This window comes from Glycine soja, chromosome 14 (genome assembly GCF_004193775.1).
Source record: "Glycine soja cultivar W05 chromosome 14, ASM419377v2, whole genome shotgun sequence".
Taxonomy (NCBI): domain Eukaryota; kingdom Viridiplantae; phylum Streptophyta; class Magnoliopsida; order Fabales; family Fabaceae; genus Glycine; species Glycine soja.
This window is the reverse complement of record NC_041015.1, coordinates 3,032,056-3,057,608: the sequence shown is the minus strand read 5'-3', so window position 1 is coordinate 3,057,608 and position 25,553 is coordinate 3,032,056. Positions and strand designations below refer to the sequence as shown.

The window sequence follows — 25,553 nt, the reverse complement described above, 5'->3', positions numbered from 1 at the left end:
ATATCTCTATTTAAGACGAAGACATTAGTTCAAACATTATTAGTTTTCTCTAAAACAAAACCATTGTTAGTTCCTTTGGATTTTTTTTATCCTCCTTTTTTCTTAATCTTTAGGGATGAATCTTCCTATGTTTCCTTTCATGTTGATGAAGAAAGACAAAAACAAGTATTATAAAATCTTTTGTAATTTCTGTTGGATCCATTACATTTTCCTATGCCAATGATCGCTCTTATATTCCTTCTATCATCGCTTGCATAGCAACCAAAAAAAAAGTTAATAAAAACCACTCATGATCACAATACATCGATATGGAGATAAGAACGTTTAGAAGCTTGCAGAAAAGTCTCAATATATAGGAAGCAAAACTGGCTCTAGGCTTAATCGTTGAATATTTACGGTCACAACATCATAAAGGGAACAATAAGTTACAATGCAGAATGTTTTGTTACTGTGTTGGGAACCAGAATATAAATGGTAAAGGTAACTCTATACAAGTATAAACCTCGGTTTAGTCAGTTACAACTTACAATGCTGAAATTTAAGAAAATTTAAAGAAATAAAACTAGGGTAGCGGTTGGAGACTGGCTCCTTACAAGATGAACAATAGAAAAATAAATAACAAATTAGGGAACTAGCTTCTTCACTCATTCTTACCAATTTCCTCATACCTCCTATTCGGTTATAACACCCATCATATAACCCCCTCTCTCCTCTCTCCTTGTCACCTGTTATTTTCTCTCTCCTTAAACCACATCCACACGTTACACTCCTCCCTACTTCTGCCTGTGCAATTTGTTTATTTTGTCTTCCTTAATCTCTCGTACCCATATTCATTAATTTCACTTCCCTACCACTACCATAACCACATATACAGTGCATATCATACTACAGTGTAAAACTAAAGAAAACAAAATATTGTACAAGGCAGTATCCCAATAAGAATATCAGTAAGCAGCAGCTTGTTACCCATTTTGAAGTATGCTGCTATCATTCATACATACTGCACAGGAATTAATGTATATAGTGAAGAAAACGAAAAAAAACTACAAAATCGGGGGTTCACTCTTCTCTTGTGGTGCCCTTGTAATAAGGAGCCCCAAACATTACCTAAGGTGCATGCATACATCACAAAAGTTTCCAAGCACTTCAAGTAATGAGAACAAATATCTCAGTAGTATACAAACCATAGAGGTCATATCTCATTTCTTCTTCTCAGTAACTTGATCCATAAACAGTCCAATCCTTCTCAAATTTATCAGGGTATTGCCAAATTGTAGTACTAATACTGATCATCATAAGTATATTTACTGCTGCCAACCATACTGTTGTTGATTGCGGTTTCCACCCATCATGTTCGAGCCACGACCAGCCGCTGAGCCCCCATATGGACCACCTTGTTGGGGATAATTTGGAGCTCCAACATAGCCGCTGGCACCACCGCCACGAGGACCGCCACCAGGCATACTATTGGACCCGTAAGGTGCCCCCCGCCCTTGAGGAGGATAAGGTCCACTGCCATAACCACCACCACCTTGACCTCCTCGATTTGGGTGATTGTATCCTCCACCTGGGTTCCCATTGGGAGGATATCTTCCTGGCCCACCAGATGGACCCCGGGGCTTCCCATAATGATGTGTAGGTCCTGCCGCAACTTGGGGTTGAGAACCATGAACTGGTTGGTTTGGTCCTGACCGCATTTGGCCATGTTGTCCAGGCTGCTGAATGGGGGGAAGACGAGTGTGAGGTTGTGGGTGCTGAATTTTCTGACGCTTAGCCATTTCTTCATTTTGCCGTTGTTGTTGGCGCTTTTTCTTTGTCTGAAACTCATGTGATGATTCGTACTTGGGTAAACTAAGCCATACAGAAGAGTATGAAGTTGAAAGGTATTGACCAGAAAAGGATTAGTTGAGTAGAAACAATAAAGTAAAAAGGAAAGGAATCAATGAGACAGACATTTAATCCTCCTATTAAGATCACATAATTTCAAAGTAACATTCTCAAAATAAATAACTAATGTACATGGAAGGTCTAACCTCTTGGGATCGCACGGTAATGGATCTGTCCAGAAATACTCAGCATCAAGTGCATCTTTCGCAGTAATTCTCTGTAGAAATAAAATTGACAAACAAATATCAGGATGCAGATCATAAACAAAATTAATTATCATAAAACCATGCAGCCAAGTGGCAGATAATAATTTTCTTGGTTACATTTATAAATTTATAATTATCTTTGTTACCATAAATTTTCAGATTACACCAGGAACAACACAACATATTTATAAATGACAGCACAAAGATAATTACTTTAAAAAATTCGTCTCAACTAGCACTATGCCATCAATGTTCACCTTACATAAGTTTCTCACAAAGGACAACAGATGTATAACATTTTTCTCTTAAGCTCACTGAGATTTTTGTCAACATATATGATATAACTAATAACAATTGAGGATACAGTTAACCAAGTAAAGTTAAAACAGATTGAATGATAAAAGATAAAACTGGAAAAACAGGTATTTGAAGCACTTAAAATAGCAATTCAATATCATTTAACAATTAATAAATCAGACTTATAAGTGAAGAAGTGATACCTGAGCCGGATCAAGTGTCAACATCTTCTCCAACAATTCCAGAGCATGATGATCAAAACTATAAGTCATGGGGAAGAAGCTATTAGATATATAAAAATTTCTAGAAAATGATGTACACACTAACTTTTTTGGTGGATAAAAAAGCCTATATATACTTTCTGATACTCTTTCTTTGATACTTACTGCCTGAAAACTTCCCTCAAACGTCTTTTCATCGGCCTTGTTGGCATAAATTTATTATAATAAGGTATCTTGGAAACCCCAGGCCAATTGACTTCATTTGGTGCTCCACACAGCTCATATATTTTATTTAATTGTTCTGGCTACAATAATTACAAACAAAACCTGTATTACACTTAAGCTGTACGAAAAATTATCGTTTTTTTTCACGAAAAATTATCGTGAACATATACAGTAATGCCATGTATATTAAAAGAAAGATCTGGAGTGAATGTAAAGACTAAATAACTGAAAACTATTCAGCAGGTTTGATTCAGCAACGTACCCAAACATTAACATTCCATCTTTTCTTGACAATTAAGTATAAAATAAAAAAAATTTCCCCACACCTAACACTGTTTTTCATTTTAGTTTCTGCATGAAAAAACTCTACATTTTGGTTCCTACATGAAAAATGTTTACCCTGCTAATTTAATCAGTATTAAATTTGGAACCTATACTAGACACTTTTTTGTTTGTTCTTATACCAAAAATAAATAAATTACACTTTGTGTTGGTTCCTATATGAAAAAAAAATCTACATTTTGATCTCCACACCTGACACACCATTTTTCGTTTTGGTCCCTACTCCCTACATAAAAAATCTCTAAGACTGTATTAACTTTAGCAAACGACAGAAACCAATTTGAAAATATTACAGATTATGGACCAAAACATAGAATTCTTACAGGGACTACAATGAAAACAGTGTCACTTATGAGGACTAAAATTTTAATTTAACCAAAAATTAATTAAGCAAAATGCACACATTCAAAATCAAAATACATAAACATCATTGACCTCCTGAATGAAATGACATTTTCCAAGTTAAACAATTAATTAGCTTGGCACCCGAAGAAAACAATCAATGTAAAGCCATTTAAATGAAAACAGAAAGGTTATTTTATGCTCGTGGGTCGTGGCAACTAGGCTCAGATAATATGCAGTAAAAGAAATATGGCAGCAAGTGTCAAGAGATTGAATATTAAGAGTCAGAATGTAGAGAATATCTTCTTGCAGCCATTTACAAGATAAAAGTTAAAACCATATCTAGCCCATAATCAATATCACACCAATCATTCATCAATCCAGCTCTAATTTCTCTGACCTATCATACATTAAATATCACTAACCTCATCTTTTCCAGGAAATATAGGCTTCCCTTGAAGAAGCTCAGCAAAAATGCACCCAACAGACCACATATCCACAGCTGGCCCATACTTTGTTGTTCCTAGCAGCAACTCAGGTGGTCTAGATATAGCCAAAAATCAATACATGCATTGGCCAATTTGATAACTCATGATAAAAAAATGACACCAATTACCTGTACCATAACGTAATGACACGATTAGTAAGATTTGCATTTTGGTCATTAGAAAATGATCGTGCCAGTCCAAAATCTGCAAGCTTAAGATTTCCTTCATTGTCTATAAGAAGATTTGAGCCTGCAACAGAACAAAATACATCAAATAGGAATAATAATAGATTTAACATTCTGATGTAAAAACATAATCTTTTAACACAGACCTTTGATATCACGATGAAGTACTTGATTTACATGACAATAGTGAAGCCCAGTCAAAAGCTGTCTCATGTAACACTTAAGAAGGGAAACACAACTCAGACAACAATAAAACGAACAACGATTAATATATGAAATAACACTTGGTATTAACAGTAATACCTTAATTTGGGGAACTGTAAATCTCATCCCAGGTCGGTCAGCAAGACCTGTTAAATCATGGTCCATGTATTCAAAGACCATATAGATGCCACCTTTATATTTGTTACCATCTGCAATCCCCAAAAAAAGAATGAAAAACAGATGAACTAAGTTTAGTATGCAAACCACAAAGGAAATTGATGGAATCATGGAAATATTCACACCACTAGAACTATAAAGCATATTATGTGTTACTGTCTAGATATTGGCTAATTAAACGAGAAGGAATTACTTGCCTGGCTTCCCCTGTTCATCTTTCTCAGGACCTGAAAGAAATAACACAATTTTATATATAAAACAAATTTTTAAATCCTAAATCTTGAAAAAGGGTACCTGTATCAGTCACAATTTCCTTCAGCTTGATCACATTTTCATGGTGTAGTTTCTTTAGAATTTTGATTTCTCGTATGGCAGTTATAGGAAACTGCAATGGCAAAATTTACAATATAGTTCAGAGGAGCAACTGTAGCAACAGATTTTAACTGTAACTTCCGATTTAGGTTCATTGAATAGCATGTACAATGAAAAAAAGTTGTAAAAGCAGAGGAGACTAATAAGGAAGCATACCATTGAAGCAAAACACAAATAAAATACATTATGCACCCATAATGTAATAAATAATGAAATATTCAAATCAAAGATATACCCCCTCTCTCTCATTGTCCATTCGTATTTTCTTCAGAGCAACAATTTCACCAGTTTTGATCTCTTTAGCCATGTAAACCTGACTGCAAGCATAAATATATTAAGGTATACATCAGTTCACTTGAGAAAGTATCAGCAATGAAGTGGAAACAAGTTTTTTTTTCTGACTGTAAAGTTAAAACAAGAGCTTAAGGAACATAAAGGGGGGAAAAATTGCATTGCTATGAACAAAGCTAAAACTAGATGACATTTTAAAGGTGTGATGGAGTTGGGAACTATGTCCAAAGAAGAAAGCAATGTGGCAAAAAGTACTACTTCAGAAACAGACAAGAGGACAAGGGAACACAAGACACCAAATTGCACAAGATGGGGATATAAGGTATGTTTGGTGGTGAAGGGAGAAGGGAAGGGGGGGGGGGGAGGTTGTAGATTCGAATCCCCCGCTAACAAAAACAAACAAACTAACAACTAACATATGACTAAAAAAAAATTGCACATACAGTCAAATAAACCATAAAGAACCAATCAAGGTTTTAAAAAACATCTTGTAACTGCAATTGCAGCCACAACACCAAGGTTTTAGGGGTCTCTGGCTCTGCAACCACATCACAAGTTCACAACCACAATTGCAGCTGCATTAGCCACATATGTCTACAATTTCCCACAATATCAATGATCGCCATTGAAACCGTAACCATGAATGCAATTTAAAACCTAGGAACCAATAAATAATAATAATTTTTTTTAAAAAAAGAGAGAGATAGAAAGCAATTAAACCTCAAAGCACCGAACAATAGATAACTATGATGATTTCTCCACAGATAAAATTTTCTGATTGATAATAGCTACACGATAAAGAATCAAGAGTTCTAAAAACCTCACGTTTAAGTTGTTTTCAAGTTCAACCTAGCCCGGCAGAATCTTTCCCATAATCCCAATAGAGTGTTGCATAGAAAACACTCATAATAGTTACCATTGACTTCATAAATTTTCATCTACCATTTTCACAAAGACAACCCAAAGTAAAAACTTGTTTTTGATAACGTAAAGCTTAAGCAGTAGAGAAATTGAAACAAACCCATATGTGCCCTCGCCAATTTGCTCCAATTTCTCGAAGCAATCAACACTTCTAGATCCCCAAATGGGTGATTCATTCACGTTCAGATGCCCTGGGGCTGCAATTGCCATTGCTCCCTAATCTTCCAAGGAACGAAATTCGAAGGCAACAGCGAATCGATTGAATCAGGGTTCCTCTAGGGTTTCTGGGGCGCGAAATTTTTCTAGAAAATCTCTCACAAAATAGATAAGCTGCTATTCGATTGCTTTAAACTGAAAATTCTATTTTAGAGAAAAAATAAAGTGTGTGATCATTGAAAAAAAAAAAATTAAGATTATGATGTTCACCGTACGATTCGCTCGTAGATTCGATTTCAGCCTATTAGACTTTATTTTAGTATTTGGGCCGAACCCAATCCAATTTGTTTATATCTGTTTATGTACATTGGGTCACAGACTCACGGGCTTTGTTTTTTGAACCGTGAATCTTATTGGAGTCATTTCTTAGTTGAATTTATCTTTTAGTTGTTATCCAATGAAACACATTGACTTTTCTATTATTGAAATCAAGTACTTCTTAAACATTCACTAAAATGTTTGGATGATGCGCCAAGCAAGTGCCAGAGACAGTTTATTAGTGAGAAATGCTAAGGTTAGGATACATGTAACGGGGAATAAGATCTAAAGTAAATTTTAAAAGTTTTTTTTTATACTTTAAATAGCAGTATAATGTATTAGCTCATTTTGTCAATATATATGATATATTTTGTCCAAATATGAGATATTTTTTGTTTTATAAAAACTAATAAAAAATATTTTGTTGTTGCTTGGCTTAAAATTTGAGCTTTAACTTGTTTGTCCTTAGAACCATCCTAACTAATGTCACATCCTCACACACTCTTCTTTTAATTGGACCAAATCATCATATTTTAAAAACTAATCTCATGTTCACCAATTGGTTAAGTTTTGTCACTTTATATTTTCTTCATTTTGTTTTATTATTATTAAGAACTAAAACATTGTCTACCCAATACTGCCACCTCACATTTGATGGTAACCCTTAGTGCAACCTCTTCCCTAGGGCAGTGATTTGGTCAATGTTGTTGGTGGTGGTTGTTAATCCACTACTAGTCTGATAGGAGTATGTGGATCACCATAAGAGGTTGTCCAAGGCCTTGTAGTTTGAGTTCAACTCAGTGCAGGTCGTACACACCCAACAACTTGTCCATCGGTGCAACCAATGCTCTGCCTCCACTTTGTTTTTGCCACTATCATCTTTGGTAGTTCTAACTTTTCAAAATGGACCAGACCATAAAGGACACACAGGTTCATAGGGATTCACGTTTTGGGGAACCAGGAAAATTTCATGTTTTTTTTTCTCTCTCTCTCCATGCTAAGGCAAGACAAATTTGTTATTACTATCTTTAATTTTAGGGATACACTTTTGAAAAAAAGAAACTTTGGACCTTTTTGTGTCCATCGTTTTTGTTCTTAATATTAATAAAATAATAATTTTACATAGTGACTGATTTAAAGAATATGATGATATGATCCAATAAAAATAAATGCGTGTAAGAATGTGAAACTAACATTTCTCTAAAAGAAAATACTAAAAAAAAAAATTTATGGCAAAAATACTTAATATATTATGTGACAATATAAAAAAATATTATCACATAATATAAAATTTCCTCTACTGTAACGATTTTTTTAATTATATAATTGATTAAATAATACTTAGAAATCTTTTTTCAACACACGCTTATGTTAGAGAGAAGGGTATGGGTCTCTTCAAGATTTTTCTTTTAGAAAAATAAAATTATGAAAAAAATTTAACCTCCCGTTGCTATACAATTATTTGTTTTTAAAGTTTAAACCCCACCAATATATTGATAAAAAAAAAAAACAAAGTTGATATAAAAAAACCCCACCAATACAAGCCTTGATGGTCAATACTATAATGTTTGGTAAAGATAGTTGACTTTGACATTGAAACACAATTCCCATTTGTTTTAAGGCGATGATACCACTAATCTAATTTTCATATAAGGATAATGGGAGGAATACCATCATTGTTCTCTTTATTCTTGAGTTTAAAGTAAAACTTCATTAGAAAAAGTTAACACACTAAAATAATAAGTGATGCATTTAGTTGAGGCTCTGTGAATCCAGTGCAATTCTATAAAGTCACATGGTCCAGTGCAAGGATAAAGATAATGCAGATAAATGTTGAATATTTTTATTTCATGGCCTTCCTATAGTCATTTTGCTTTGCTTTCTTGGCTACAGAACCAATTAAGGTGTTTCCCTGAGCTGTGGTGATATAGTCGGCAGGTCAAGAGGACATAAATATATGCAAAATGTGCAAACATTCCAATTAAATAATAATGTGTAATCCATCACTTTATACTCCCCCCAATCCTCATGAAATAATAGTAAACCAAATTAATATTTGTATAATATATATATATATATATATATATATATATATATATTTTGATCGTAAGAAGTTTATCAAGTAATACAAGACAAAATTTTATATTTTTTTGGCTATTATATTATTAATATAGAGTAATTATTGATTTTGCGAATGATTAATTTTTATATAAAAATCTGATTGATATTTTTATGAAATTTTTTTCATTCAATCATCTCATATCAATGATTTATTGATACAAATTTTTTTATTTAATAGGTATCCTAAATATAATTTTTTATAAATGTTTTTTAAACCCACAACCTTTCTTTATCTTGAACCTAACGTATTCTTCCCCCTAAATTTTTTATGCACCAAAAACTCCTTAATTTTTAAACAAATTTATTTTCGTCCACTTAATCTTTAGTCGCCCACTTAATCTTGAGTTGTACGTTAAACATATTATATAAGTGAAAATTTACACGCGCAAAGAAGGTACAGAAAGGACAAAAGTAAAGCCCACTACGATAACTTCAGAAATTGTACAAGTATAAAACTTGGGAGATTGCAATAAAACTAATTAAAAATTGATTGATGATAACATATTCATGAAGGTTCATTTCATACTGTTAGTAATTTCTGCTGCCACGAAAAGAATAGTTGATAGAAAGTGCTTAATTTGTGTGCTTGGTAATGGAAGTTTTTGGATCAGAACCAGCATAGTTCCATAGTCCTAGGTTAGCCTAACTTTCACATACAGGATTAATAAATGAGTAGTTTAAAATATAGGCGAAGCTTCTTACAATTATGTAATTTAATCACAATAATTTTTATATGTTTGCACATATTTATTTATAGTCTTTATTGTCAATTTTTTAATTAATAATTATAACTTGTTATTTTATTCATTAAATCTTTTGTGTAGAAGAATCAAATTTAACCCCCTGTTTAAGCTATGATACTAAGAACATAAATTCCTATCCTCACAATTATGACTCATGCATTGTCAAAATGATGTACTGTTAATTACTCTGTAATTAAACGGAAGACTGAAAATTTAAGACTAAAACCCTTTATTGAGAGTAAGAGCTCTAGGGGTGCATGAGTCTATTGGTGGTTACTCATGGATAAGTAATGGAAAAAGTAGCTCAAATAGTAATTACTAATTAGAGATAATCAGAGAACAACTTATCATGAATATCTAAGTTTCTCTTGGAATTTTAAAACGCATAATTTTTTTATAGCAAATTTAGGATGATATGTGCATACCATGAAATAGAATTTAAAAAAAATCCTGAAATAGATTTTTTAAAATTTTTTTTTCAAAACTTTTTAGATTCCTTTAAATTTCATTTAAGATTATCTCTCGTAATTATTTTGTGGATTCAGATTTAAATAACTTGCATTCATGAGGATTAAAGAAGACACGTATTATATTTGACATCATTTTCGAATTGTCATTTTTCATTATTGTGACAGCTTGTTTTATTATTACTCTTAAAAATTTTGAATTGTAAAGTTGTCAATAATATTTTAGTGCGATCACTCCCTTCTCTCTAAATGATTACAATGTTCATTATAACTGTTTTGATTCTTATTCAAAAATAATTTTTTTTACCTCTATAATCATCCATTGACTAAGAAATATTCATTCATTGTAAATCTTGCTTTAAAATTTGTATGATCATCATGTGTTCTTCATTAATATTATAATATTCAATCATGACTAAGAAATACATTTATTTATTGTAATTTTTATTTTAAAATTTATATGATTATCTTTGTTCTTCGTCAATTATTTATTTTTAAAATTAATTTAAAAAGATAAAGGTAGAACTTCATACTTTATGAAATTAACTAGTATTTGAGACGGTAGATTGAATCAATTTTCACCACTAATACTCAATGAAATCCCACCAAAGATGTTATGGGTAGTTGTTGTGATTAAAAATTCAATCCACATTCCAAATGAATTTCCTATTTGACAAATATCTGGGTGAAAAGAATTATGGAATGGAACCATAGGAAAATTCCTATGGCTGAGTTAAAAGAATTTGAAGAAATTGGAAGATTTTTTATTAATTGAAGGTTTAGAATTTTGCATCTAATTTTAAAAAATAGATTATATTAATTAAGATGCAATCCTTAGAAAAATAAAGGGAATACAAAGTTGAGAATTTGAGAAAATAAATAGATACAAGAAGATGAAAAATATTTTACGTAAAATAAAATATTATGAATTAAGGTATTTATAAATGAGTTTAATTTTCATACATCCAATCAAATTTTTTTAATAAGAAATTGACATGTATGGTATTTTATTTTCTTTTACAATAATACTTTAAAAGTTATTCTTATCATAATTTTATTGACTTTTACACTGTTAATTAATGAATTTTTTTATAAGGATAAATTTTAAAGTATTATTGTAAAATCCATTAAAATACATGCATTTCAAATTTTTATTCGAAATAATTGATCGGATGCAATAACTTTTCTTTATTTTTACAGGTGCTAATTTGACCGTTTGCAACTTTGCATCTCCTAGTATTTCCGGACTCTTTTCCTACTGTTTACATTTTTTTTCTGTTATTTTGATAAGTATTTCCTATTATTTTTGTATTCTATTTCCTATAAAAAAAATTATTTCTTACCATATAATATAGAAACAAAATAGGATAAATTTACGTATAATTTATTATATATGTTCTTTTATTATTCTTTGATTAAAATGTTTGTTTCACTTTGGTAACTCATTTCGTTTTTTCCCCCCACTGAAATGGTAAATCACACAAAAAAATGTCACATTAATAATCGACATTACTAGTTCTTAAAAAAAGACATTAGTTATTTGAGTTAAAACTCGAATTTTAATTAAAAATAACACACAAAAATACGAAAGGTGCTATCCCAAAGTTTTATTCAAACAAAGATTGATGGTGGCATAAAAGTCGAAATGAGACCCACAAAATTAATAAATAGCAACCGGTGTTATGACATGGCAATCCTTAGTTGCCTCCCCAATGTGATAAACTTGCTACTAAAAGCACTTATTAAGTTGTTTTCTGTGAGCAATTTATGTTGATCTTGTTCTTAAAGCAGTAAAAATGACGTAGCATTATAAGCAAGTATGAAAACTATATAAGCTTAAAAGAAAGTATGAAAATTATATTAAATGATTTTTATCAACTCGTTGGATATTTGCTTTTCTTGGAGTTTTTCTAAAGTAGAAAAGGGATGCATACATGCATCTGATTCTCTTTATTATGTCAGTTGTAAGTTTGTAGTTCAAAATAGATAACAGCTTAAGTTTCTGAGTACGTTTTCTAGGTACTACCACTTTGATCATGGTCTAACCCTGACATTTTCAATTTCAGTTCAACACACTTTGGTATGTTAAAACGCAATTAGACTCTGGTGGTTAGATAAACTGAATTGAGTTTCTTTGATATGTTAAAATTGACGTATGTACTTCAACTTTTAAAAAACTTAAATGAGGAAATTTCTATAAAAGTTAAATATATAAATTGATTTTAATTAACTAATGAAAAAAACTCAATTTATTTTATTTTCTTATTTTCCTTTCATTTAATTAGTTACGGAGGAGGTTATATATCCAAAAGGAGCCTTAATTTAATTATTTTATTTCCAAAAGAATTAGATACTTCAAATGCAATAGTTGAGGAATGTTTAGTTGGTCGTGTACAGTGGTCCTGCTAGGCAAATGAGGGTCAATCTATGATGAAGGAATTGAAAGTCTTCGGTTCACGAACATTCTAGTGCCAAATTAAGTCAATGGAATAAGCTAGATAAGGAATGAAAGTGAGGGTATGAGAGAAAGAGAGGGAAGAGTGATGGATTGATATTACTACAAACAAATGGGAGGTTGGTGGTGGTGTCAACTTTAACTGGACTACGTTTTGAGTATAATCATATATTTATCCTTAGGTTGTGATGAGTTGACTTGTTGTATATTGATCGTGGATCATGCAAATCCACGTTTGGTTGGAAAAAAATAATTATTAAAAAATAAGAATGATTTGATTAGATGTCTTGGGTTCAAGTAATCATGATTTAGGTTTAGTATAATATATTTATCTCATATGTTGACTTAAATTTTTGTAATCAAAGTCATATGATTCATAAATGGTTAATTCTTTAAATAAATTCCAATATCTTGAAGGAGTAGTTCTTAACTTTCAACTAAACACCTGATTAAAAAAAAAACTTTCATCACTCACACAACATTAATTTGTTGTGGAGCCTCTTACATGAGTAAAATACTACATAACTAAGAAGGCATTATATACTTGATTGTTTTGCTTAATGAAAATCCAATTGCATATTTTTCTCCCTAATTGCTTCTTGATCAAGTTTAATCATGTGTGCATTTTTATCTAGGCATTGGTTTTTCCACAAGTTGATAAGGCTTCATTAGTGGAGGAATAGTACTCATTGACAAACCCCCACATGGGTCTGCATCACATTTTGGCACCGGTATATTGACTCTTGATTTGTGGGGAACCCAAAAACTTTGCATTATTCTGATGAATTGCTCTTCTAATAAACAAGCCATGTCAATCTATGTACAAAGATCAATCATGGACGGTTAAGATTCTCTGCTGAAGTTTCTAATCCAATGATTGATACCACCCTACACAATTTTGATAAGATCTGCAGCTAAACCTTTTGTCCAAAGCTTCATGTGTGGTAGTGTTAGGGACCCTTCTAATTGTAGCCAAATGAACTGTAAAGTGTAAAAGCTATACCTTAAAATTCCTTCTTGTGTTTAAGTAAAAACAGTTATGTGTAACTGATGCACCATTAAGTAAACCCAAAGTTTGACAGTAAAAAGACTCCTCAAGAGACTTTTTGTCCAATTAGACAGCTTTGTCGGCAAGTTGGGCATAATAGACCCCACCTTTGATTAATGGGAAGAGAAATGCTGCTACATATATAGTCGCTCTCTTTAAAACTACAATGCACCAACAAACCTTTGTGATAAATTTTTTTGGATGAATTAAGGATATCTCGCTTGGAGTTAAAGATTAATTTCTTGATAATTAATATTTATTTAAAAATTAATCTCTCTAGATAAATATTTTTTCATATAAAGAATTAGAAATTAAATCTTTTACTATTAGTTGAAGGTATAAAATTATCCGTCAATCATGTCATACTAGATGATTATATCTTTTGTGATAAACACAAGCACTAGGTAACACCACCACCAAAATACCATTATTAAAAGGTTTTGTACAAATTGTTGGCCCTTCCAACAACCCTTTGTTTTTCTCTGCAAAGTTCAGAGTCTCCAATATTCTGTCTTACTCCAACTAGCTGAGAGCCATATACATATATATATATAATACTTAATCTAAGTTCTAGGTAGCAAAAGTAAACCAAAGATAGTTGAAGATGTGGCGTCTTCTAGCTGCAGTGGCAAGAAACCTTCAGAACACAAGAAAGAGTTCCAAGGTGGCAGATGAGAGCATGTTTGAAGCAGGAAACGGTGTAGAGCTATTTGGACATGAGAGGGGCAGAAGACAACATGGTTGGGGGCTTGTGTGTAGCATTCTTCAAGCCCCCATATCAATACTCTCATGTGTTTCTCAGCCTCAGGTTAATAATGGCTCTGATGGGGTTTGGGTAACTGGGGAATTCTCACAAGTGTCTGAAATGAACCATCTCATGGTAAGTGATAGCATGAGATATGCAATTTTGATGTAGGAAATATTGTGAATATCAATTGTTGCTCTTGGTTTCTAACTTCTAAAGACAACAACATCACATAACTCTCTCTCTCTCTTGTCCTCATTTTTCTTTTCTCTTGTCTGTTTACAGTTTGGATCATATATATGTAATACACTAGGTGATTGAATGGATCAGCCAAAGTTATGACCTACTTTTTGGTGTGTATTTATTTTCATCCCATTTTTCCATTGTTAATAAACAAAGAGGTGTATATATGTATGGAATTGAGATATAGAGTGTGTTTGATTTGTAGTTGGCAAGCCTCAAACGTCCATTCAGCAATTGTCACTTCTTATTTATTGGAAAGTGAGAATTTCTGTTTACAAGGATGCGAACGGGTTCATAATCATGTAAAAAATTGAATGAAACCCCCCTCCCCTTTTTCCATTTTTATTTATCTCTCGCTTTAATTTAAATACATTTATGCTTAAAATAAGAACAAGAAAAACATTTTGTCAGCATAAAACATGACTAGGTTCATGTCCTACAAAGAAAGAGAAAACATTTGAAAGAGTTTGGCTTTAAGCAGTTGATGCCTTTTTCCTTTTGCTCATAAATAAATGTTGATATAAAAAGCACATGCACAAGCGACTTTGTATTGCGATGGCTGATTTCTGTTTTACTCATAGTTTTTTTTTGTGAGAAAATTTTACTCACATAGTTAATTTGGTCACAGTTCTTTGTTGTTAAAGCAAAGCTTCTAAGATATAACTTGCAGTATACACGTTGGTATGATAAGGTTTGCATACCATGAAGATAATTATGAAAAGTGGGATTGTATGCGTTGTCTGGTATAATGATGTCAAGTTGGGGAGAATTCTCATGGGATGCCTTGGAGGAAAATAATATATAAATTACTCTTGTTTTCACTTTAATTAAGTAGTGTCACTATTTTTATTTTTATTTTGGGTGAGATTAAGTAGACTCACTATGTTAATTACGAATAAGTAGAGGTAAAAGATCCTCTCTGTCATTTAGGATTTATAGCTTTAATCTGACTCTAATTGGTAATGGCATCCTCTTTGTTCCAAACGTATTTTCCCTAATTAAAAGAGCCTGCGCAATTTTACTTGAGAAATTATTCGATGGGACGGTAAAATTTATTTGAGAAGTATAAAATTATGAGTGAGATTCTTTAAATAAGAAATGAGTCTCATATAACATTATGATTTCTAACAAAGTTAAACTAACAATAAAGAATGTGTTAGAGTGTATGATGTTAGCTAGCCTTTTTTCTTTCTTTGATTTTAACCATTATTACGAAAAAATTATTAGATAATCTTGAAATATCAAATATTTAGAGTCTTAATCAATTTTTATATAACATGCATTTAGATTCTTTTAATTTACAAAGAAATAATAACATTTGATTTATATGTTATGTGATGATTAATTAAGAATCACATAGTTTAAGACTATCGAATAATTTCTCCTTCCACCCCAAAACATCAGATGATTTCACACAACATTTTGAGGAATAATAATGGTTGATGAATTACTAAATGCATCCTAATCTTGTGAGTTGATCAAACAAATCAAGATGATAAAAAAAATGCTAAGATCGGAGTAATAATTAATTTAGGGGAGAAAATATAAATATAATTGCAGTAATAAAATAAAATACATAAAATTAATCGTTTTGCTTAAGGTGGCCCTAATCAGGGCGGCGCAGGAGGGCACCAACATATATAGAATATAATTCTTGGAAAGCAATTGGTGATCCATCATGAGAACCCTAATTAGTTCAAATTCATTTAATCTAAGGGTACCCACAGAATGCCATATTCAAAAAATTGAAATTATTGATGCGAATGTAAAGGTGAATTTGGACGTCATTTTCTGTTCATGAATAAACTAAAGAATGAATTCAACAGTATAACACGTGAAAATTATTAAGGGAATATCTAACTATACATAGTTTTCACTATTAGCTTAGATTTTTGGATATTACCTCTTGGATTTAGATTTCTCTTTCCCATTCCTTTTTGGAAGATTTTCGATACAGCTTATTGATTACACTTCTCCAAAAGTCGTCTCTCTAAGATAAACTTTGATCTTAAGTCTTACTAAGTGAAAGAAATTTATCTTAATTATATAACTGTACACAAATAATTTTTTTTGCAGCAATAACTATACTCAAATACTGAATATTACTTTATTGAAGCTAATTTTTATCACCGATTTTAATTATACGATCAAAACTAAATTCTTCATTTCCTATCGTCTTTCTCTTCATCATGTGTTATATATGTTCGGCATTTTGGTATGTGAGAGGCATTATCATTACAAAAACTCGCGACCTACTCATTTCTCCACTATTGCAACTACCTAAGCTCTAACTCTATCTGCAGCTTTATTTTCAATAGTGCTAAGATTGCACTTTTTACTGAATTTTCAATAAAAATAATTCGTAGTGTACAATGTATTTGCTACAATTGCCCACATGCAAGTCACTAATTCATGCAAGACAATGGAATCAATATGTATTGATCAACAATCACAAAAAAAAAGTATTGGTTTAGTTAGGTGGGTAGGGTTCAAGTTTCTTAACAATGTAATTTTAGGTTCAATTTAGAATTTTTTTGCTTATCAAACAAAATATTTTGAGATGTATATATTCTTATCATTAAAATCTGTTTATATTTTACAAAATAAGTATTTTATGGATTAAGTAACCCAACATATAATACTAAAGAATTCATTTTGTTAACCCTTTTACGTTAGATAATTATCTGAAAAAGTTAGCTAGAAAGTTAATTAGAAATTGGTATTTAGAAGTTAAAAAATTAGCTTATTAAATTATAAATATTTAGTAAAATTAACGGTTAAAATAACTAAAAAATGTAAAATAAAAAAAAATAAACTCATAATTTATTTAAAAATGTTAAACAAGAAATTAGAAAAATATATTAAGAATAAAAATAATATAAAAAATTAGAAACTAACATGTTAAAAAACATTACTTTAACTAGCGTTTCAAAAAATATTAAAAATAATCAAATAACTATTAAAAAAATTATTTACTCAATAATCAAACAAATTTTTTAATTAATAAAAAAAGTTAAAAATTAACTAAAATATTTTTACAAGGTCTAAGCATTAAGGGATTGATTTTACGTACAAGTTTTTCATTAAATTATAAATAGTTGTTATTATTATATAAGATTATTCTAATGCTAGCTAAGCCACATTTGCAAAGGTTTCCCACGTTTTTCAACCATTATTATCAAAAGCACCATGATTTGTAGACACACATATCTATATAGGCATATTGTTGATCTCCACTTTCTTAATGAGTAGTGATGACTACTATGAACTGATGAAAGACTTTTGATTTTACATATTCACCATTAATAGTAGAAGCTTTGCTGGACTTGGTTTTGTGGTCTTACTCTTTACATTGATAAGTTATTCAAATTAAAATTTGTCAATGTGGTCGGTTTTATCAGTTATCTAATATTAATTAGCTAATGAAAAGAAAAGGAACTATTACCCACAATAATTTTGGCCACTTATATTTCCCATCAATAGTTGCTAATTGTTTCAGCCATAATGGGAGGATCGGAGAAAAAGAAAGATAACAGGAGGCAATAGAGAAATAAACGAATAATATGATTGGTAATTTGTTTGTCAACATTAAGTGGGAAACAATAAAAAAATAGTCAACTATTATGGCTTTTATCTTTGTCATCTTCTGTCTTAAACTGAATTTGACACCAAACTGCATTTTGAAATAATTTATCTATGCTGTAGTAGTTTTTTTTTATAATATTGATCAATTATAAATCATTTTATGATTTTAAAATAGTCATTAAAAAAAGTTAACGATTTTATAAATTCACATAAATATTTAAGGTATTTTTAATATAAATTTTTTTAGAAAAATAACACATTTTTTATTTACTTTTTAAGGTGAAAAAGGAACGTCGTAGCAGTTTAAATTTATTAAACAAGATTATGGAAAAATTAAAATAAAAAATATTTATCAAAATAGTCAAATTAATTATGTGATGAATGAAAATAAAAACAAAACATAATAATGTTAAAAAAAATTAGATAATAAACCACATTTATTTTCACTACCTTAATGGTTTTAAAAACGTTTTACACTCCTAAATATAATATGCCTTCACCTTGAGGGTGCGTTTAGTTTAAAGAAAAACATGAAAGGAAAGAAAATGAAAAAAGAAAGAAAAAAAATAGAAGATTAATGAGATGATTTTTGAAATTATTTAAAATGAGAAAAGGATGGTTAATTTTTTCTCTTGTTTAATTATGTAAAAAGAAAATAGAATAAATATAAATATTATCTAAAAATGAAAAATATATATAAAAATGAAGGCAATTTAATATTTTTGTAAAAAAAAATAACACTCATTTCTTTACGTTTCCTTCCACTTTAGACAAATTAAAGATAATGTGAATCTATTTAGCCACTTACACTTCCTCTATCTCATGTTATACATTATACTTTATTTTTATTTTTCTTTAATTATAAGATTATTTCAATTAATTTAAGCTTTTAAAGTAGTTAATCACATTAAATATGTTAATTAATTATTTCATTTCAGAATTATCATTTTCTTATCTTTCTATTAACTTGATTGTTTATCATTAATATTTGAAAAAAATAATTAAATAAAAATGTTGAAAAAATATCAATACATCTAAAAATTAGAAAAAAAATCTTATAAAAAAAGATTAAAAAAATTGTGAAAAAAACTTATGATTGGAGACTGATTACTTCGATAGAAAGATATAAAAAATTGTATTTTCCTTGTTTTGTATTTCATTCCTTCCTCCATTCATCAACCTAGCAATTGTGAGAAATAAATATAAATTTAAATGCAAAAATGAAATTATTGATGTGCTCAGTCATGTGCACAGGTGGTAATAGCTGTTACCTGTACAATTACTGTTATCCGTAATAATTGGTTTCTGAATTTTCCTTGGTTTAATTTGGATGATCTTATTATCTATTCCGTTGATTGACATTCGTAAACCAACATTTATAGAATAGAATGCGTTGAAGTCTTTATTTTTGTAATATTGTTTGGAACTCTATCACTGTACTACGTGGGATACATATAATTACAAGTTTGAATGACCGAAAAACTAGAGAAAATGAATAGTTCTGAAAAAGCACAAAAGAATACATTCTGGTAAATAATAATTAAACACCCTGCATACGTGGGCAGCGTCTGCAACACTAATTTTCAGAAATACACGATTCATTTGCACGTAACACATTTACCAGATATATATACTCTCAAATCTTGTTCAAATTTAGTACTTAGAATTACTAAGAGTGAGAAAATTTTATCTCTAAATATTTAACACTATTGTATATACATGAACCTTTATAACTTAATATTAAACTTTAATTCGAGTGAAAAAAATGTTGAATAAAATTCTTTAAAATAATACAAAAAAATTAAAGCAATCTATGTTGGTTCTTCATCATCCATTTGAAACTGGTTTTGACAATCAAACCATGTAGTTCAGTTCTGTGTTAGAAGTAATTAATGGTTCATCATTCATGAATAGCATGCATGCTAGAATCCGCCCCTAGTATCCCACTATCACAAGAAAATTGAAGTTGCAATCTAACATTTCCTACTAGCTACTACCAACTTACTTTGTGGCTTAATCGAAACAATGGCAAGACTTTATGAACTCAGGCTACCATAGTACGATGAATTCTTGTAGTAGCAAATCGATGACTTGGATGGTGCTAACAATAGGCATCAACAAGCGATAACGATTTTCTCTCTTCTTGATCATGCACCCAGTGTTGTATTGTCTTCTAGCTTTCTTAAAGATAAATTCCTCCCCATGAGGTAATTGTATGATTTTCCAAGGTAAACGAGCCCCCGATCAATTAGAAACGCAGTTTCAATAAAAGGAACCCCGAACCATATTCTTCTCCAATCCGAGTTTTGCTCACGTCTACAAAGCCTCCTACCCATTTATTTATGTTACCATCTTCTGTTAAAGAACTAGAATAAATTACTGTCGGATGCAACAAAAAATAAATGTTACATAGGCCATAGGGTATAGATTACATTTCCGTGATTCTCTATTAATCTTATGCAACTATCCAGCTAAACTTTAAATCAAATCTATGATGCACAGACATTCCAAATAAGGAATTGTTGCCATGTAATGTTAGAAAAGATGCAACTCTTTGAACCCTAATGGAAAAGTTCAAACTTAAATTTGTTGCACTGCCTATGCTAAGCTCATGCTCCTTTGTGAGATTCATTCTCTCCACTTTAACACTTCTCGAAAAAGATTATTATTTCCTTCATTCTTAATTATAAGACTCTTTCAACTAATTTATGTCCCTTAAAAAAATAATTAATTTAGTTAATCATATTAAATTTGTCAATTATATATACTATTATTCCAAAATTATCCTTTCCTTATTTTTTTTTTTATCTATTTAATTGTTTTTTATTAATATTTAGAGAGAGAATAATTAAATAAGAACATACAGGAGAAAATAATTTATGCATTTAAAAATTAGAAAATAATTTCATAAAAAAGGAGAAACAAATTTTTAAAAATAGTTTTATAAATAGGGATAGAGGGAGTACTCTTTTACTTAATCACAGCTTCAGTTATTAGGACCTCTCAGGTAACGGACTAATGGCTGTCTTCGCTGCATCAGTTCTTTATTTGTCTTCTTCCTCCCTTCTTTACTTCTTTCATAACTTTTTCCTCCCTTCTCTGTTTCTTTCTACAAGACCAGTTCTCCATTTCAGCTTTGAATTAGATTCTGCCAGCAGTGATGAGCATGCACCTGGTCACGAAGTACTACTGTCATGCAAAATCCAACCAATACCTCAAATGTGGCATACAATTTTTCAAATAAAGTTATGAATGGAGGAATTACTAGGGCCAGAAAACATCTGATTCAAGGAAAAAGAATACCATTGTATATATATCATGCCTCAAAAACCAGAGCGATCCTAATTATTACTCGGTTGAAACTATAAAGTAGAAAGTATGTAAATAATGATAATAAAAAAAATCCAGGGCTAAACAAATTTGGTATCAGATTTTGAGGAATTTGACATAAATCATATAACCTGAGACTAAAAATGACAGAAGAAACACAAAAATGATGATGTCAAGTACAAGTTCCAAACACTGCCCATCAAAGAAATCAAAGCAAAAGGCACCAATTGATAATTTTGCATGCCACAATAATAATAATAATAAAAATAGAAATCTTGCCAAAAAGATAATAAACCACAACAGATTAAGCTTACATGAAAGGATGTAAGGAATCTCATCGGGAAAATTACTAGGTAGATGTATGAAGCAAATACCTTTTAATTCTGATAACTACAATATGTTTGTTGCAATGACTACTGTCCATGGCCAATATGGTACTGGCATTAAACCCCAAGCCCTCATGAAGTAAGCAGTCCACTTCTCAATGAATTTGAGCACATTCTCAACTTGATGAGAGAATACAGCAAGAAGTGCATAAAACATATGATATTAGATCATGGCAGATGACAAGAAAGAAAGAAAGAAAGTGCCACATGAAACATATAACTGAGAGCAACGATCTCATATCAGAAGCTTCAGCTCTTATTCTGCAATCATATTCAAATCTCTTTGAATAGAAAATCACATAGATAAACCAAAGTCAATGATTCAGTAATTAGTGACACTAACAACTACTTTATCAAGATTCAAAATCAGTCAAATTTGAGTCCTGATTCATGAATAATCTGTTATTATTTTTTATTCTGTGTGATGACAATAGCACAAAAAGAGGATAAGAAGCAAAGCCTCTAACTTTAACGATTCAGTATGGAGAATAAAATAATGTATAAAAGCTATGCCAAATATCATAGCTTATGTCAATCTAGTGTGATGAATAATACAAGGTGGAAACATATTCGGTTTCCCAATGCTTCCACCAAAAGAAAAAAAGGGGGAGGGGAGTAAGAGATACAAGGATTGCTAAAGAATAACAATTAAACAGAAAAACTAAAACCAATGCATCCAATGTAGCCCATTTCAAAAATCCTTACCAAAATTGGATGAACCATTTTAGATCTTTAACACATTGATTGGCCCTTGACCAATTCTCCTTAAATGAATATTCTATTGATTTTCATCATAAAATCCTTTTCGGAACATTTCTTCAAGCCACCGCCTAGCCTCATGTTTCCTCCCATGAATTGAGAAACCACGTACCATGATATCATATGTCCAACAATTAGGTTGATAACCCCTTTGACACATCCGAGCAAACAACAAACGAGCTTTGTCCATATCACTCTTGGCTACTTGTTTCAACAACAGATTGTATGTGAAAATATTAGGTGGAAAGCATCTCTCTACTAATCTTTCCAGGTCCGCAATATAATGGCTCACTCTGAGACGACCAGAAAATGCACCAATCATCCAGCAAAGTGTTGAATTACCAGAAAATACCCCCTCTTCCGCACCTCTTAAATAATTGCATGTATCATAGAGTTGTGGTGAAATCAAAGAATGATAAAGAAGTACATTGCCAATAAAAGAACTTACAGGACGTCCCATTTTCTGAGATACATTAATGATATGTATTGCTTCACTATATTTTTGCAAAGAGCAAAGCTTTTGCACAAGTAGCTCATAGCATTCAAGGCTTGGATTCAATCCAACTCTTAACATGCTGAAAAAGTACTCACGTGAAATGTCTATCTTATTGAACTTGCAGAGACCAGTAATCAAGGCAACATATAACTTCTTAGTTGCCAAACCCTGGCGCCGTACACCATTAAAAAAATTCAGAGCATCAGAAATTCTCCCACTGAGTAAATAAACATGCAACATAAGAATAAGAGAAGACAAATTGGGCTTAATACCATTCCTTTGCATCAACTCAAATACTTCCCTAGCCAACTCAGGCTTCATAGCATGTCCAGCTCCGTCAAGGAAAAAGTTGTAAGTCTGACAAGAATGTTGACAACGAGTCAGCATCTCCAGTAAATTGAAAAAGCGCCCTCTTGAATTATTCATTTCAAGCAAGCGACAAATAACATCTCTACACCATGGACGAATCAGTTTATGACCCTTCCCTTTCATTTCAACAAGAAGCCGAGCAGCAATATCTCCCCTACCAGACTTAACAAAACTCTTAATCATCTTAACATACGATGTCCTGGCAGCAACACTCTTAAGTTCCCCATGTACCAAATAACCATCTTCCACTCTCCCAGCCCGGCACAGAGCCAATATGTACTTATCATACATTGACGTAGGAGGCACGAAATTCTTCCCCACGGCAAGATACAACAACTCCTTCATCTCATCAATCTTGTGCTCCCTGCACAAAGCACTCGCAAGCGTGCAAAATGTCCGCCCATCAGGAAAATAACTCCGCTGAGCTGAGCTTCTGAGCACCTTGAACGCTTCCTCAGCGCCCCCATCCCAGCACAAAGTAAGTATCAAATACTTGCAAGCCAAGTGATTGAGAGACAACCCAAAGTCAGACCTCGAATGGTACAACTCAAATGCGACATCCGCCATCCCCACTTTGCAAAAGAAGCATAAGACAGCATTCATGGTAACCACATCAGGAGGAATGCAACTCTCATTCATATCCACCAACAAATCATACACCTCGCGAAACCGATTCTCCTGCAAAAGCCTACAAATCAAAACATTATACCTAACAGTGGCAGGAAAATACCCTTCAGAGTCCTTCTTCTGAGAGAAAAACTCCAATGCCTCATCCACCCTCCCACCCCGAACAAGACCCTTTATCCAAACCCCATAAGCATGATCCAACGGAACCAATCCAGAGCTCCCAAATTGCTTAACCAACTCAACCGCACGCTCAAACCTATAACTCTCACACAATGCATCAATTAAAAAACTCACTTCAGGCCCTTTTAACTCCTCCCCACGACACATCAAACCATTGAGAAAATCCTCAGCCTCCTCCAACCTTCTCTCCTTGCACAAATGCTTAACAACAATGACATTTGTCATGTGATTCTCGTAGCCCCTGGCGCGAATTTGCCTCATGATGATGTCAAACGCGTTGAGGTAGTTTTTCTCGACGAGGGCCTCCAACAGGACGTGGTAGGCGAAGGAATCGAGGTCTAGGCCGTGGAAGCGCATTCGGGCGAACGCATGGAGGGCGTTTTGGGGTTTTCCGGCGATGGCGTAGCCGACGACGAGGATGTCGTGGAAGCGGCCCCGGTGGTGGAAGATGCGGCGGCGGAAGGCGTCGAGGAATTCGAGGACGAGGGGCTTGAGGTCGGCGCGGGCGAGGATTTTGAAGATGGAGACGAAGGTGGCGCGGGTGTGGTGGAAGTGGGGCTGGCGGCCGGCCCAGTCGAAGAACTTGAGGCAGGGGAGAATGTCGCGGCGGGCGGCGCCGTGACAGAGGACGCGGAGGACGAGGCGCTCCGATAAGGGGAGGCGGAGGGCGGAGAGCGCGGCGGAGAAATCCTCGTCGTCGGGGGAGGAGAGGATTTGGTGGATGCGGTTCAGGAGGGGGTCGAAGGGGAGCTGCTGCTGCCGCGCCGACGCGAACCACGTCTTGAAGGAGGAGGCGACGTCGTTTTGGGAGATAAAAAAGGAAGTTGAGGCTGAGGAAGATGATGATGCTAGAGAAGTGTATGGAGCATGGTCAGAGCACGGGTCGAGAATTGAGGAGATGAAGGATTTGGATCTGAGACGGTGTTTGGTTACATGTTTGAGTGGGAGCATCATGGATCAATGGAATTGGAATGGGAATGTTCTTCTTCTTCTTCTCCTCTCGGTCTCAGGGTTCCATTGCATTCCAAGTGTTTGTGTTTATGTCTCTGTGTGTATCCATACCTGCGACTTCTCAGTACTTCTTACTTCGGGGGTTAAGGGTTTATGGGGGGTTTCACCCTCCGTAAATGTCTAAATGCTTTGATCGACTAACTGCACCACCCCCATTGTGGTTTGAGTTAGGTTTTAGACCTTATGAATATTACTATCTACTAGAATAGTAGAGTCAGGAGTACTTTTGATATCATATTTTACTTCCCTGAAAATATGTTTCATGTTAAAATTTAATTTGATAACTCAATTTTAGCAAAATAATTATTAAAATATTTTTATAAATTCTGTTTGTAAACTTAAATTTTACTTTGATT

General features: G+C 32.4%; 3 protein-coding genes across 5 annotated transcripts; 1 reads left to right on the top strand and 2 right to left on the bottom strand.

Moving 5' to 3' along the window:
• Nucleotides 1–468: 468 nt before the first annotated feature.
• On the bottom strand, nt 469–6,526 carry LOC114384401 (cyclin-dependent kinase C-2-like). The gene is made up of 12 exons (XM_028344072.1): nt 6,259–6,526; nt 5,182–5,263; nt 4,869–4,959; nt 4,772–4,801; nt 4,497–4,606; nt 4,340–4,412; nt 4,137–4,257; nt 3,946–4,063; nt 2,777–2,916; nt 2,594–2,651; nt 2,034–2,104; nt 469–1,851 (listed from the first exon to the last, which is right to left on the bottom strand). Exons 1-12 carry the CDS (start codon nt 6,366–6,368, stop codon nt 1,305–1,307), a joined length of 1,551 nt encoding a protein of 516 aa, XP_028199873.1. The 5' UTR covers nt 6,369–6,526; the 3' UTR covers nt 469–1,304.
• A 7,375-nt stretch (nt 6,527–13,901) lies between these two features.
• LOC114384295 lies at nt 13,902–14,799 on the top strand. Its single transcript, XM_028343956.1, has 2 exons — nt 13,902–14,346; nt 14,497–14,799. Exons 1-2 carry the CDS (start codon nt 14,071–14,073, stop codon nt 14,530–14,532), a joined length of 312 nt encoding a protein of 103 aa, XP_028199757.1. The 5' UTR covers nt 13,902–14,070; the 3' UTR covers nt 14,533–14,799.
• A 5,041-nt stretch (nt 14,800–19,840) lies between these two features.
• Nucleotides 19,841–25,375, bottom strand: LOC114385298 (pentatricopeptide repeat-containing protein At1g71210, mitochondrial-like). 3 transcript variants are annotated; one of them, XM_028345312.1, is made up of 4 exons: nt 22,461–25,375; nt 21,744–21,875; nt 21,006–21,228; nt 19,841–20,394 (listed from the first exon to the last, which is right to left on the bottom strand). In XM_028345312.1, the coding sequence occupies exon 1, from the start codon at nt 25,138–25,140 to the stop codon at nt 22,534–22,536; it is 2,607 nt and encodes an 868-aa protein (XP_028201113.1). In that variant the 5' UTR covers nt 25,141–25,375; the 3' UTR covers nt 19,841–20,394; nt 21,006–21,228; nt 21,744–21,875; nt 22,461–22,533. The 3 variants fall into 3 exon arrangements, with proteins under 3 accessions (XP_028201113.1, XP_028201112.1, XP_028201114.1); XM_028345311.1 differs by having other exon boundaries at nt 21,006–21,211; XM_028345313.1 differs by having other exon boundaries at nt 21,014–21,211.
• Between the last annotated feature and the right edge of the window lie 178 nt (nt 25,376–25,553).

Coding starts and splice junctions, on each gene's coding strand:
- LOC114384401 (XM_028344072.1), bottom strand. CDS start 6,368: ATGGCAATTGCAGCCCCAGGGCATCTGAACGTGAATGAATCACCCATT. Junction 4,802..4,868: donor GGAAATTGTGACTGATACAG/GTACCCTTTTTC, acceptor TATTTCTTTCAG/GTCCTGAGAAAGATGAACAG. Junction 4,064..4,136: donor GTCATTACGTTATGGTACAG/GTAATTGGTGTC, acceptor GGCTATATCTAG/ACCACCTGAGTTGCTGCTAG.
- LOC114384295 (XM_028343956.1), top strand. CDS start 14,071: ATGTGGCGTCTTCTAGCTGCAGTGGCAAGAAACCTTCAGAACACAAGA. Junction 14,347..14,496: donor CTGAAATGAACCATCTCATG/GTAAGTGATAGC, acceptor GTCTGTTTACAG/TTTGGATCATATATATGTAA.
- LOC114385298 (XM_028345312.1), bottom strand. CDS start 25,140: ATGATGCTCCCACTCAAACATGTAACCAAACACCGTCTCAGATCCAAA.